General features: G+C 29.7%; 1 protein-coding gene across 1 annotated transcript; it reads left to right on the top strand.

Moving 5' to 3' along the window:
- Window positions 1-753: 753 nt before the first annotated feature.
- LOC129909932 (neutral alpha-glucosidase AB-like) lies at window positions 754-13,511 on the top strand. Its single transcript, XM_055987104.1, has 6 exons — window positions 754-909; window positions 10,551-10,673; window positions 10,734-10,970; window positions 11,030-11,470; window positions 11,531-12,977; window positions 13,042-13,511. Exons 2-6 carry the CDS (start codon window positions 10,570-10,572, stop codon window positions 13,468-13,470), a joined length of 2,658 nt encoding a protein of 885 aa, XP_055843079.1. The 5' UTR covers window positions 754-909; window positions 10,551-10,569; the 3' UTR covers window positions 13,471-13,511.
- The last annotated feature ends 977 nt before the right edge of the window (window positions 13,512-14,488 follow it).

Genomic DNA, 14,488 nt, shown 5'->3' on the forward strand with positions numbered 1-14,488 from the left:
ACGGCGGGGGAAAATGGACAGCTTTAATTAAGTCGGGACAAAATTAAAAGACGCAGACGGGGAAATAAACGTTTTGACCCAAACTAGCGTTACTGTGCTTATTTTCAGAAAAGAGAAAAATGGATTGTCTCACTGTTTGCACCGTCTCACTGTCCGCCACTCTCCCCTACATTTTTTTTTAGATTTTTTCATTTTTGGTTTTAGGTATAGAAATAACAAATTGACAAGTCATCTTCCAGATTTTTACTTCGCATATTTCCAGTTAATTCATGTGGGGTATGGTCATACGCTAATACAGGGTGGTTTGCATAAAATGCAGAAAAAAGCGACTAATGACTGACAAGAAAAGAAAAGTATAAAAAAGGGGTGCTTCTTTTCCCCATTAAGCCTATTCCTCGGTTATAGGATTTACAACTTAATATAGTTCTTAGAAATTATTTTTTTCCTTAGGTATAGGATAAAAATCTACTAAAATTGGTATAACGAAAAAATGAACACCCTATAAATAAATGTAGATTAAATCCAAACCAAAACAATAATAAAATGATAAAAAAAAATTAATTGAATAATTAGAATATTTTTTATTGTCATCGTTGAGCTTTGAGATGGGAAGTACATACATATCAACAATATTTTTGTTCAATTAAAAGAACAATATGATTTTTACAAGTAGATACGAATAGAAACAATATGAGTGAGAGTAGAAGTGTAAACATTTTAGAATTTGCATTAAAATTTGAATGTTTAAATTAGTTTGAACACATTTCTCATTTGTCCATCCAGCGTCAAGGTAACGATAGACAAATAGTAAAGTTTTTAATTTCGATTTTATTTTTATTATTGAAAAAAGCAAAACCGTGAAATTAATTTTTGTGATAACCGATTGACATTCAGAGTTTTAAAACTGAGGTGGGTTTTGATTAAATAAAGTTCATTAGTGTTAATTGCTTATTAAAAAAAAAACTTTCCATACACAAAATTTCAAACAATTTTCTTTGAGGGCATTTGACTCTTCAAAAATGTTTATAAAAACCAATTGAAATCTATCGTGAATATAAAACGATCGCAATTTGAGCTTATTATAAGTTAAAGGCCGGAAGCCTGTTATTTCACCAGACCATATAGCTAATACCGATTTTGACAATCCATTTAAAATAGAAAAGTCCAAGTCCATTAGTATTCTTAAAAAAATTGGGCAATCAAATACATATGATTTAACAAGGGTTATATTTTATTATAAAACAACATGTGTGTCCGGTTAAAGTAGAATAATATAATTAACAATTATCAATTTATTATCAAATAACACTTACCTATTGACCTTCAATTTGGTTGATGCCTGCTAAACAAATAAAGTTTGTTAATAAAAATGAAAACACCAGGTTAGCTGGGGGTCGATTTTATTGGTGGTCTGTGATAAGTAAAATGTTATATCAGTTTCAATTGCATTATAAATTTGTGCAAATAAAGAAAATTCTAAGGTATTGGGAACTTACTATTTCATTTAATAAAGATAGAGATTATAATGTATTTTTTTTAAGTCAAATTTAATCGTTACAATTTTATACAATTTCGCCTACTAAAATTTGACACATAGCTACTCTGTATTTCGTTCCGAAAATAAAAGAAATAATAAATTAAAACAAATATTTTGTACTACCTATTTCAAAACCGAAAAATCTCCTGTAGGTACGTTCGAAATGAGAACTTCGAAAGTGGAATTTTCGTACCCGTAACTCATTTCCGAATGGCAAAAGCATTTGGATCGGGAACATTTTTTCTACAACAGATATGGTATAGCGGAATGAACAAGAAGTATTTTGTTAAAATGTGTGTTTTTTTTTAACAAAATCTTAGCTATGGTTACAATTTAAGTAAATAAATTTTATTTGCAGAGAATCTTAAAAAGCGATTTAAATTAAAAACTACATTGTTCTACATGTTTCTTAAATATTTAAAAAGAAATTTAATGCAAAAATTCAGCAACAATAGGGAAGATTTGAGGTTTCAGTTGGCTCAAAACACGAGCGTTTGTTAGAAGAGAAATAGTTTATAAAAATGTTTGTTTGCGTCTGCCTTGAGATTTACTTGTAATGGAATCAGTATTCACAAGCTCAATATTTCTGTGGTCTTAAATTCGCCATATAAAAAACATTAAAATTACTAGTTTTTATGTTGCAAATCATTAAAATTGCTCAAACGTTTCTCGCTCTCCCATAATTTAATTTAAAAAAAAAAAAAAAAAAAAAAATTTATTTAAAAAAAAAAAAACTTAAAAAATTTTAAAAAATATTAAAAATTTAAAATAATTGAAAATTTAAAAAAAATTAAAATTTTAAAATTAAAAAATTAATATTTAATACTTAAAATTTAAAATTATATACAAATTTACTCCTCATATCTACCTATGTTAATATAAACTTTTGTCTAATATTTTGTGTAATATTTATTTATTTAATTTATTATTTCAAATTTATTGTAAATCTTTTTGATACATCTTCTCTTTATATAATTTTATTTATTATACTGAAATGTCATTTCCGGCAGACGGTAGCATTGTCATGTCCGTATTTCCAATAGAAAAAAAAAAAAAATTGTAATTTATCTAATGAATAAAGGAAGAATCTAATCTAATCTAATCTAAAAAACATTTAAACAAATTTCATTTCTTTCATATTTTTAAAAAGAAATTATTGGAAAACAGAATTAATCTTTTAAACCGAACCATTTCAATATTTCGTTAATCTATATTTTAAAGTGGATAACAACAAATTTCTTTGATCATAATAACTGATCGTTAGTACCACAATGAAAACACTTTAAAGCAAAAAGTTGGGATTTAGCTATTTGTCCAGATATTACATTTTCAAAAAAATAAAAAAATATTTTAACCTTCATTTCGCTTTTCGGCCTACGGGGGGAACCACTGTGTTTCAATACTTACCTACATATTTTCAAATAATTCATACAAAAAAATATAATTTGTTTCTTCCTGCCTGAGGATTATTAGCATGTTAACAGGCTTTTGTAGCAAGCGATAAAACAACTTTAATTAATCTTTTCCAACTCAACGTTTTTCCAATTCTCTTAAATTGCAGTTTTTGAAAAAAAAAATTGTACTGATGTTTTAGATTAAGTAGATATTTCTAACAAGAAGTTCCATAACAACTGTTTCGATAAGAGGCTATTGTGCAACTCCAGTGTTTAGTGAAATGATTAAGCAAATCATATAAAATAAAAACCTTAACGGAAACGTGGGTGGGCTTTATTTTTACTTGAAATATACGAACTTTAAGGAATCTGTTTGCCACGATCGACTATTAAAGCGTTAAGCTTCGAACTTAGAAGTCAAGTGTTTTCGTTGATTAACATTAGGTATCTGGCTTATAACCAATATTGAAAGGCTTATTTTTCTCAAAAAAGATTTTCATACAAAAAATTGAGTGTACTGTCGAAACAAAGCTCGTAATTCTTAAATATAAAAAATTGTGTTCCATATTTTAAATTACATACAAAATTGTGACCTGCACTATAATATTTTGTTGGTTTTGGTTGCCATGTATTTTTTCAAATTAATTTTATTAATTGCAGATATTTTTTGAGTAACAAAATGCTATACCTTTTCGTATTTAAAATAGGTTTGTCATGGACACTCCCCCATTTTTAAAGTGGCAATCTAATGAATCTCATTCAAAATTCGATAACATTCAAAACACTTTTATTGAACAGCAATACTTTCTAGAACAAGATAAAATCCCTTATTATACAAAAATTCAATTATTCAAGTACATTTCGATCGTATCTTATAGATCTCTTATCAAATTGAAAAAATTAAACAATTTTAATGATCTCAAAAAATATGATAAACAAAATATTTTTAAGGTTTTGGACTTTTGGTATTTACAACAAGTAGTTTACTTCAAAATTGATAAACTACCTACGTACGTAAAAATTTGTACCTATCTGAAGTTACCTATTACACGGTGTTACAAAAATGAGGTTTTAAAATATACGCGGGCGGAGACCTATCAGGTTTTGTAGAGCTAGTCGCACTGAATACGAAACGGTATTTGAAAATCCCCTAACACCCCCAAAATCTGGAGTTACGGGCAAAAAACGGTTTTTTGGACCTTCACCCATTGAAAAAATTCTAGCTTCGACAATTTTGTACCCATTTTCGATTTTTTTACAGTTTCTGATAGAAGATAAATATACCTTTATAACAATGTATAAAACATGTAACTCGGTTAAACAACTTAGAATTTATAAGATGTCAAAGTTCAAAAATTCAATTTTTTTTGTCATTTGCCCAACTTCGGCATCAATTTAAAGTTTATGTTTTCAAAACAACATGCTATTTAAAAAATATATTCATAAACTATATCTATTTCCCAATCAATCGAGGTATTTTTTATGAAAATCACTCCAAAATTGGCTTAGAAAAAAAAAATTTTCGATTTCAACCCAGATACAGAAATTCGAACTTTTAGGTATAGAACAAAAATGTTGTTTCGGCACGTAGTAGGATAACCTGGGCGCCAGGATTTGATAACGGGTTATTGTAGAGGAGCTCAATATAAACATCTTTTTCTTTGGAATGGGGGTCTATCTCCCCCCGTTTAGGTGGGAGGGGCAGTTTTCTAAAAAAAAATTATCAAAATAAAAAAAAATTATTAAAAAACAACGGCAACACTTACAGTAATAAATGATACCATTTCCAAAAGGTAAAATTGTGCATTTGATTCTAATTTTTAAATCAATATAATATTCCCAATAGTTTTTGAAATAATCGATTTCAAAGTTAAAAATAGGGGAAAAAATTTTTTTTAAAACTCATTTTATACTATTTTTGGCCAGACTGTGAATTTTAGTAAATAAATTACTTAAACAGAAAACTGCATCAATTGATTCCTTATCGAACCGTGAAAACTATATGTTTCTATGTCTTCTAGTTTTTGAGAAAATTGAAAAATAAAAACAAATAAAAACAAAAAATATTTTGAAAAAAGAAAAATCTGATAAAATAATTTTTCAATTTTCCCAAAAACTAGAAGACATAGAAACACATAGTTTTCACGGTTCGATAAGGAATCAATTGATGCAGTTTTCTGTTTAAGTAATTTATTTACTAAAATTCACAGTCTGGCCAAAAATAGTATAAAATGAGTTTTAAAAAAAATTTTTTCCCCTATTTTTAACTTTGAAATCGATTATTTCAAAAACTATTGGGAATATTATATTGATTTAAAAATTAGAATCAAATGCACAATTTTACCTTTTGGAAATGGTATCATTTATTAATGTAAGTGCTGCCGTTGTTTTTTAATATTTTTTTTTTATTTTGATAATTTTTTTTTAGAAAAATGCCCCTCCCACCTAAACGGGGGGAGATAGACCCCCCTTCCAAAGAAAAAAAATGTTTGTATTGAGCTCTTCTACAAAAACCCTTCATCAAATCCTGGCGCCCAACTTATCCTACTACGTGCCGAAACAACATTTTTGTTCTATACCTAAAAGTTCCAATTTCTGTATCTGGGTTGAAATCGAAAAATTTTTTTTTCTAAGCCAATTTTGAAGTGATTTTCATAAAAAATACCTTGATCGATTGGAAAATAGATATAGTTTTAGAATATATTTTTTAAATAGCATGTTGTTTTGAAAACATATACTTTAAATTGATGCCGAAGTTGGGCAAATGACAAAAAAAATTGAATTTTTGAACTTTGACATCTTATAAATTCTAAGTGGTTTAACCGAGTTACATGTTTTACACATTGTTATAAAGGTATATTTATCTTCTATCAGAAACTGTAAAAAAATCGAAAATGGGTACAAAATTGTCGAAGCTAGAATTTTTTCAATGGGTGAAGGTCCAAAAAACCGTTTTTTGCCCGTAACTCCAGATTTTGGGGGTGTTAGGGGATTTTCAAATACCGTTTCGTATTCAGTGCGACTAGCTCTACAAAACCTGATAGGTCTCCGCCCGCGTATATTTTGAGTGTTACACCGTGTTATTTAGGAAATTAAACGCCAAAAAGTATTCACATTCACAGTCATTGTAAATATACATTTTTCTGAGTACTCTGGCGCTAGGCAAAGGCAAACCCCTATATGCAATAAAGTTAATTTTTATTAGATGTAGGTATAGTAAACATTTTATTGAAAAATATCATAAAATTATTAAATTCAATTAATTCCAATAACAAGAATTATTGTTTTTTTAGTGATATCCAATTTGTTTAAATTTTAATTATAGAAAACTGATTGTTTTTTTTTAGAGAATTTCATGCGTCAAGAGTTAAATAAAAGTTGATTACTTTAATTATTTTATTGCATTTAATATATTTTTTAAGATATTTTAATAAACCTTTGTATTTATAGGTCAACATATTTTTTGTTTTTAATAAAGAAAAAATATCCTATCAAAAATCTAGAATTATTAATGAACATTCAATAAAGATTATAAATAAAAAACCGTAATATGTAGTGCATTTTTTATATAGTCAAACCCCCAAGGTTTATAAATAATGCAGAAAAATATCAGGAGAATATTAAATACTAGGTTCCAATGCTTTATTTTTCCTTGCATATACATGTACACTTATTAAAGGTATTTGCATATACCTATAGTGTATAAGGAATATCTTCATTAGGTTCTCCATCATTTTGAATATTGAATATATGGTGAATCCAGGGTTCCCAGGTTTTCAAAATAAAAATCCCCTTTTTTTTAACACCAAAACGTTTATTTTTCCCCTTTTTCGAAAAAAATCCCCTTTTTCCCAGAAAAAAAATGCAAGTATTTATTTTTTTTAAATTTTTGTATTTAAATCTTTTTTTAAACATATTAATTTTGTGTTTAATTTATTCATAAAAATAAAAACTTTATAATGGACATAAGTTAATAAAAAAAATTAACAAAAATGAAGCTCCAAATACATATTTCATTTTCAAACTAAAAACAGTCAAAATAAAATTTATGAAGTATGGAACTACTTCATAAATTTATTTTTGAGGGTAAATCTAAAATATCAGTGCTAATTTAATAAAAAATGGATGTTATTTTCTATATTTAATGTATTTTTGTAAATCATAGAGTATTTATGCCGATTAAGGCAGGCTTTTTTAACAACGATGTCTTAAAAATGTATAAGTATTTTTTTTTACTTTTATTTTTTTTTACTGCCGCGGCTGCTGGTGCTGGCTGAAAATTTCGTTTGATATACCCAAAAAAGTTCAGATTCCCTTAATGAAATATTTTGAGGAGTGAATTAAAAAATGGAAGCACCCTAGTTTTTAGTAGAGCTGTCAAATTAAAAAATCCACTTAGCGTGGAATAATATAGTTTATCTCGAAATTAAGTTTTATTTAAATTGATTCCATTGTTCAAAGATTGTGTCTAATGTTTTTGTAAGTTTAAAATTTTCCCCTTTTAGATATTTTTTCCCCTTTTTTATCCCCGTCCCCTATTTTATCGCTTTCGTCTAAGAAAATCGGCAAAAATGGTGATTTTCCCCTCAACCTGGGAACCCTGGGTGAATCTGTGCTTAAGGATTTAGATTAGATGTTTTTGATTTGGGGATTTTGGTTTTGGAGATTTTAGATTTGGGAATTCTCCTTTGGGAATTGTGTGTTGGGGATTTTGTTTAGGGGATTTTTGCTTTGGGGCTAAGGTACCTAACCTCGTTATAGGACTAGTCTTTAAGTTAAATTCATTTTTCAATTCATTTATTTCAAATTTAAATTAAGTTAATTTAGTTAAAATTTAGCTTAAATATATGATCAGCACACAAGCTCCCGACAACCAAGTAAAAACAAATTTCATCGTTCTTTTCGAGTCAAGTAATTCATATTTTACTAATTATTATAATTAAAATTAATAATTATTAATTTTTTTTTAACTTTTACTTAAAAAAAAAAAATATCATAAACGAAACAAAATTCAGCTCGTCAACAATAGCTGTGTTTTTTGTCATTGTTAACCGTACCCGCAGTTTGCGTTAATATGCATTCCAAAAACAACAAGCAGCTGCCGATAGTAATAGTAGCTAAATCAAGCTGCGGATAGAATTTTGATGAAGTGTGTATGCATATAAATTTTTTGTTTTGTGTTGATATTTGGGAATTAGTAATTGAAAAAAAAATGTCCATACCAAAATAGTCGAAACAATCATGAAAAAAATATCAAAAAAATCGATTTTTTGAGTCGAAACAATCATGAAAAAAATATCAAAAAAATCGATTTTTTGAGTTTTTTCGACTATTTTGGTATGGAAATTTTTTTTTCAATTTTTAAAAAACATTATTCAAATAGGAAATTTAATTCTCTACAAAAAGGTTTATGTGCAATATATCAAAATTTTGCTTGGTTAACGAGGTATATTGAAAAAACCAAAAAGGGGCTTTTGCACCCCTATCTTCAGTTTCCACCCTCTCATTTAATAGCACTCCGCGGTTTTATCTTCTTTTATAACCCATTGAACGATTCCTGCAATAAAAACCCGTGAACGTCTTATTTCCTTATTACCCTTCCTTATTATTATAGCCTATTATTAGTTGAAAGAAACCAAAAAACAACCAAAATTCATTTAAAAACAACTTAGGAAACATAGAATTCATACTATTCATGCTTTCCAGAGTAAAATTGATTTATATTTTGTGTTCAAATGTTTTTGTTTTGTGTTCAGATGGAGGCGGTTTTGAGCATGTTCAATGACATAAAATACTAAATAAATATTTATCATTAATATATTCATTCAAAAGCACACCGTGATTAACTACCAAATTTATGTATATACCACTAACAAAAATCTTATTCCGTTTTGAAATCACGTACCAATTTTTACTTGCGATATAGGTACTATATATATCAAGTTATGCATTCGTACAAAAAAAAAGTTGAGATAACATTTTTCCATGACATTACGATGATAGACAATGCGAAAAAAGTGGGTCCCGGAAGTCCGTCTGTCCGTTTGTCTGTCAGTCTGTCTGTCTGTCTGTAAAAGGAACTAGAGCCTAAACGGATGGACCGATTGACTTCAAACTTGCTATGTAGCAGTTTTTGGAGACTCTCCAGAGGGGTTTTTGGAATTAATTTTTTTGGACCAAAAATAACGGTACCTGTCATACAAAAATTTCGGAAAAGTTTAATTTCACGAAAACGGCTCCAACGATTTTGTTAAAAAAATTCAAATGTTAGTTTTTAAACAAGATCTATCTTTTGAAGAAAAAATTTTTTTTTTGAAAATCATTATTAACGGTACCTGCCATAGGACCGCTTTTTTCAAATCGGATTTTCTGCAAAACTACTTATTGTATTTCAACGAAATTTTTTATACAAAAGCATTTATACAATTTTAATATAAGCCAAAAATAAAATTTTGAAAAAAATAATTTTTGGATTTTTAAAAAAATTTTGAAATTTTTTTTTTGAAAAATCAAATTTTCGAAAACGGGACATTGAATTTTTTTGAAATTTTGTTTTTAGATGTTGGTTAGTTATTTCTACAAAATGGCATACCAGTTTTATTTTTAAACTTTTTTTTTCAAAAAATTATTTATAAAAAATTAGTTTTTTAAAAACGGCTCTAACGATTTTGAAAAATTTTTTTCTAAAAATGCACCTTAATATATCAAACAAAATTGCATACTTGTTTTGTGGGGTGATTTGATTTCAGATATTGTTTTATTTTGTTGAAAAATGAATTTTTTTTTTTTTTTTTTTTTTATATACCTACATTTCCCAAGTTTCTATATAAAAAGTCTTAAATATTTAAGCAACTTGAACTCTAAGAGCAAGTTCGTGCGACCCAGTCGTGCTCTCTTACAACTAAAAAACTGAAATGATGCAACACCACTATAAAAATCACGTTCTATTTAAAAATCTGAGAGCTAGCTGAGAAAATCAAGGAAAGCCATTGACGTTTATGGATATGGTGTTGACAGGTTAAAATATCGAATTACTTTTTAAAAAGATGTTGTGTTGAGCTCTCGCTTGGTGGTGAATCCACTGCAGCCACTTCCTCAGTCCTTTCCTTTGTATACCAAAATTTAGTCTTCACATACTCAAGAAAGTGCTGGGCTATTTCCAAGAAGCAGATGGCAGTCGCTGTTTTTAAGAAGTCTGTTTTACTTTAATTTTTTTGCAAGAAAATAGTATCTAATCTATTATTTCAAAAAGAAGGCACCATTTGATAAAAATATAATGTAACACTAACCTACATAACTATTTTTTAATTCCAGTTTTTTCTAACAACTTAACCACCACCTGGAGTCTTAGATAATATTCCAATATAATTTCAATTATCAATAATTAATTTACATCATCTTATCTTACCGCGTTATATGCAAACAAAAATATAATAAACACACTTGAATATTTTATTATTGTATTGCTTTATAATCATAATTAATAATTAAAATGAAGCTATAAAGATAGCACCAAAAAAATAACAACAGATTAAAGTCTCTTTTAGCTTCTGTGGATCTGATTAAGACCTTTTTACAACTTTCTATTTTCATATAAATACCAAAACCCTGAACCAAAGTTGGCACAGTCAAAAAAGTATGCGTTTAGCACTAGTAATATTAATAATCTTCACCCTCCATAATTATGGTTGGGGTGTTGACCGGACGACATTCAAAACCTGCCAACAAAGCAGTTTTTGCAGGTAAGCTTAAACTTATTTTGTTTCTTTAAACAAAAGGCTTAGTTAAGATTGATTTTTTAGACGAACTCGAAAAGATACACCAGGAAGTTCCAAATTTGCCATCGTCTCTGATACACTAAAGTCGTTTGATGACTTTGTAGAACTGGATTTGGTCAACAAGGCCAATGATCACCTATTTGTTTTGAGATTGGAAGCTTTAGAAAGCAATAAATTCCGAGTTCAAATTGACGAAAAAAATCCTCTGAAAGCTCGTTATAGGGTTAAAGATGCTCTTCAACCTTCTCTTAAAATCGGATCGTAAGTACAAGTTCAAAAATGTTTTTGAGATCATTTGAAGAAATTTTTGTGTTTTTAAGGTTAAATGTTGAAACCAGCGACGGATCTTCAATTCTTATAACCTCTGGAGAAAACAAAGCCGTTCTGACACTTGACCCCTTCCGAATTGATTTCTATCAAAACGATGTTCTTTCGGTGTCCGTTAATGCCAAGAGATTAATGCGCTTTGAACATATTCGCCGAAAGTCAAGTGGTGAACCAATGGAAGATCCTGACGAATGGGAAGAAGATTTCTCCGGCCATCTTGATACAAAACCTTTTGGTCCTGAAGCTATTGCATTGGACTTTTCATTCCCTCAGGCAGAAGTTCTCTTTGGAATTCCTGAACATGCTGAAAGCTTTATTTTGAAATCAACCGAAGGTGATGATCCCTACCGCCTGTTTAACTTGGATACAGCGAATTATGAACTGGAAAGCAAAATGGCTTTGTATGGAAGTGTTCCCGTCATTTATGGTCATGGGTAAGAATATTTGAAATGATTTTTCAAGGCTTAATACTTATTAGTTTTTTATCGTTTTAGACCTGAACGATCAGCTGGAGTATTTTGGCATAATGCTGCTGAAACATGGGTCGACATTTGGGCATCTAAAAAAGATGTGTCCGATTCTCCATCAGCTCGTTTTATGTCAGAAAGTGGTATTGTCGATGCTTTTATTTTACTTGGACCAACTCCTTTGGACGCTTTTAGACAATACACTGAGCTTACAGGTACAGCCAATCTCCCACAACTCTTTACACTTGGCCATCACCAGTGCCGCTGGAATTATGACAATTCCACTGATATTGTCGAAGTTGCTGCCAATTTTGATAACTACGACATTCCTATGGATACAATTTGGCTTGATATCGAGTACACAGATGAAAAGAAATACTTTACCTGGGATCCAAAGCATTTCCCCAATCCCTTGGGAATGATTAAGAATTTGACAGATTCCCATCGCCATTTGACAATTATCATTGATCCTCACTACAAAATAGATAAAACTTACTTCTTCCATCAAGAATGTGAAAAGAAGGGTTATTACACTAAGAATCTCCAAGGCAAGGACTATGAAGGATCATGTTGGCCAGGTCCAGCTAGTTATCCGGACTTTTTCAATCCAGCTGTTCGTCAATATTATGCTGATCAGTTTGTTGTGGAGAGATTCAATACAACAACTAAGGATGTAATGATTTGGAATGATATGAATGAACCATCGGTCTTCAATGGCCCCGAGAAAACTATGCCCAAGGACAATCTTCATTATGGCGGATGGGAACATCGCGATGTTCATAATTTGTTTGGACACATGCAAGTTATGGGAACTCATCAAGGTTTATTGCAACGTGATCCAAATCAGAGACCTTTTATTCTAACTCGTTCACATTTTGCTGGCTCCCAAAGGTATGCAATCGTTTGGATGGGAGATAATACAGCAGCTTGGGGTCATTTGGAGAATTCCATTAAGATGTGTTTGTCAGAGGGTATTGCAGGATTTTCATTTTGTGGATCTGATGTGGGTGGCTTCTTTGGTGATCCAGAACCTGAGTTGGTTGAACGTTGGTATCAAGTCGGAACATATACTCCATTCTTCCGAGCTCATGCTAACCAAGGAACTGCACGCAGAGAACCATGGTTGTTCTCTGAGAGAACTCGTCTGGTTATTAGGGATGCTATTCGTAAGCGTTACAGCTATTTGCCAATGTGGTATACAATGTTCTATGAGCATGAAAAGTTTGGTTTACCAGTTATGAGACCACTTTTGGCTCAATATCCTAAAGATAAGGAAGTTTATAGAATCGAATCACAGTTTATGCTTCAAGATCAGCTTCTTGTGTGTCCTGTTATGGAGCCGGGAGTCAAGGAAATCGATGTTTATTTCCCATCGAAGGATGGCCAGAAAGTTGGTGATGTATGGTATGATACTGATAACTTCCAGAAATATGATAAAGTTGGTCATGAAACTATTCAAGTTGATTATAAGAAGGTAATTCACCTCCTAAAAGTATGAAAAATATGTATATTTTTAACGATTGTTTCCTTATTTTCAGACTCCAGTTTATCAACGAGGAGGAACAATCATTTCTAAGAAGGAAAATATTCGTCGTACAGCTACTCTCATGAAGGATGATCCTTACACATTGATTGTTTGCTTGGACAAGAATGGATCTTCAAAGGGCACTTTGTACATTGATGATGAGAAATCTTATGATTACCGTCAAGGCAAATACATCTACGAACAATTTGAGTTCAGTGGAAATAGTTTGAAGAATTCTTTCATAACAACACCTGATTATAAGACCGCTTCGACTTTAGAACGAGTTATTATTGCTGGTTTGGAGAAGACACCAAAATCTGCAACAATTAAGTATGATGGTAAAACTGAGGAATTGAAAGTTATTGCCCATGAACAAGCTATTGCAGTTGAAAAACCAGGAATTAATATTGCAAAGGAATTTGTGATTGAACTCAATTATTGAAAAGAAAAAGAAAGCAAATAAAATATGACTGATTTATTGAATATTTACCAAAGAGTAATAATGTTTTATTTGGAAAATTTTAGATTTATGTTCGTTACATTGGACACTGTGGCGGAATAAAAAAATAATCCCAGTTATTGAAGCTAATTAAATGCTTATTTGTTGCTCAAACCATAAATTTTTAGCTCGCATGGTTTTTAAGTTGTTGAATTTTTCACTAAAATAAGTCTGAAGTTAGCGGACAAAATCTGAAATGATTATAAGAAATACATACATAGGTTTGGTTGGCATCCAAATTTGTAGCTTCTTAAATACTTTTCAATTCCACTTCATTTTTATACTCTCAACAGTTTTTGTATTTTAAAATTCTGCTTAACTAAGACTGAAGGTAGAAGGATGAAAATTACTATTTTTTGATGCAAAAATTGTAGCTAATTAAATGCTGATTTGTGGAGCAATATTTAATTTTGTAGCTTTCATTTCTTATATCAATTTTAAGTTTAAAAAGTGTACTTCCGGTTTGTTCAAACCTGTGAAGACATTTAAAAACAATAACTTTTTTATTTTGCCAGTAATTGAAGTTTTTGAAAAAAAAAATGTATGCAAACCCAAATTCTGTAGCTTCATTACTTTTAAATTATTCAAGGTTTTGTTTAAAAAAGTAAGCTCAAAAATGCGAAATTCAAACAATTTCTTTTGAGAAAATTATATATGTATGTACCTACCCTAGAATTAGATGAAATGTTTAAACCTTGATTTTGTAGCTCAATTAGTTTTCTTGTTATAAAAGATTCCGATAAATAAAGACGAAACCTCATATTTAACGGTAAAAATTAAAAAAAGTGTATTTTTAAGTTTCTTTCTTTATTAGAAATTGTAGTTTTGCAAAACAAAATTTTGTGTTTCGAATCAGCAAATCGTCGGCCTCACAAGGAAACCTCGTAACTCCACCTTATTTCGAAAATGACTTTTGAATGCCTTTTCTTAGCAAATATGTCAGCGGAGCAACCCTGAAAAT

The sequence above is a fragment of the Episyrphus balteatus genome, chromosome 2 (genome assembly GCF_945859705.1).
Source record: "Episyrphus balteatus chromosome 2, idEpiBalt1.1, whole genome shotgun sequence".
Lineage (NCBI taxonomy): Eukaryota > Metazoa > Arthropoda > Insecta > Diptera > Syrphidae > Episyrphus > Episyrphus balteatus.

Excerpts from the sequence above, each read along its gene's own strand:
- LOC129909932 (XM_055987104.1), top strand. The coding sequence starts at position 10,570 with ATGCGTTTAGCACTAGTAATATTAATAATCTTCACCCTCCATAATTAT. Across the intron at positions 10,674-10,733 it reads CAACAAAGCAGTTTTTGCAG|ACGAACTCGAAAAGATACAC; the intron begins GTAAGCTTAAAC and ends TTGATTTTTTAG. Across the intron at positions 10,971-11,029 it reads CCTTCTCTTAAAATCGGATC|GTTAAATGTTGAAACCAGCG; the intron begins GTAAGTACAAGT and ends TGTGTTTTTAAG.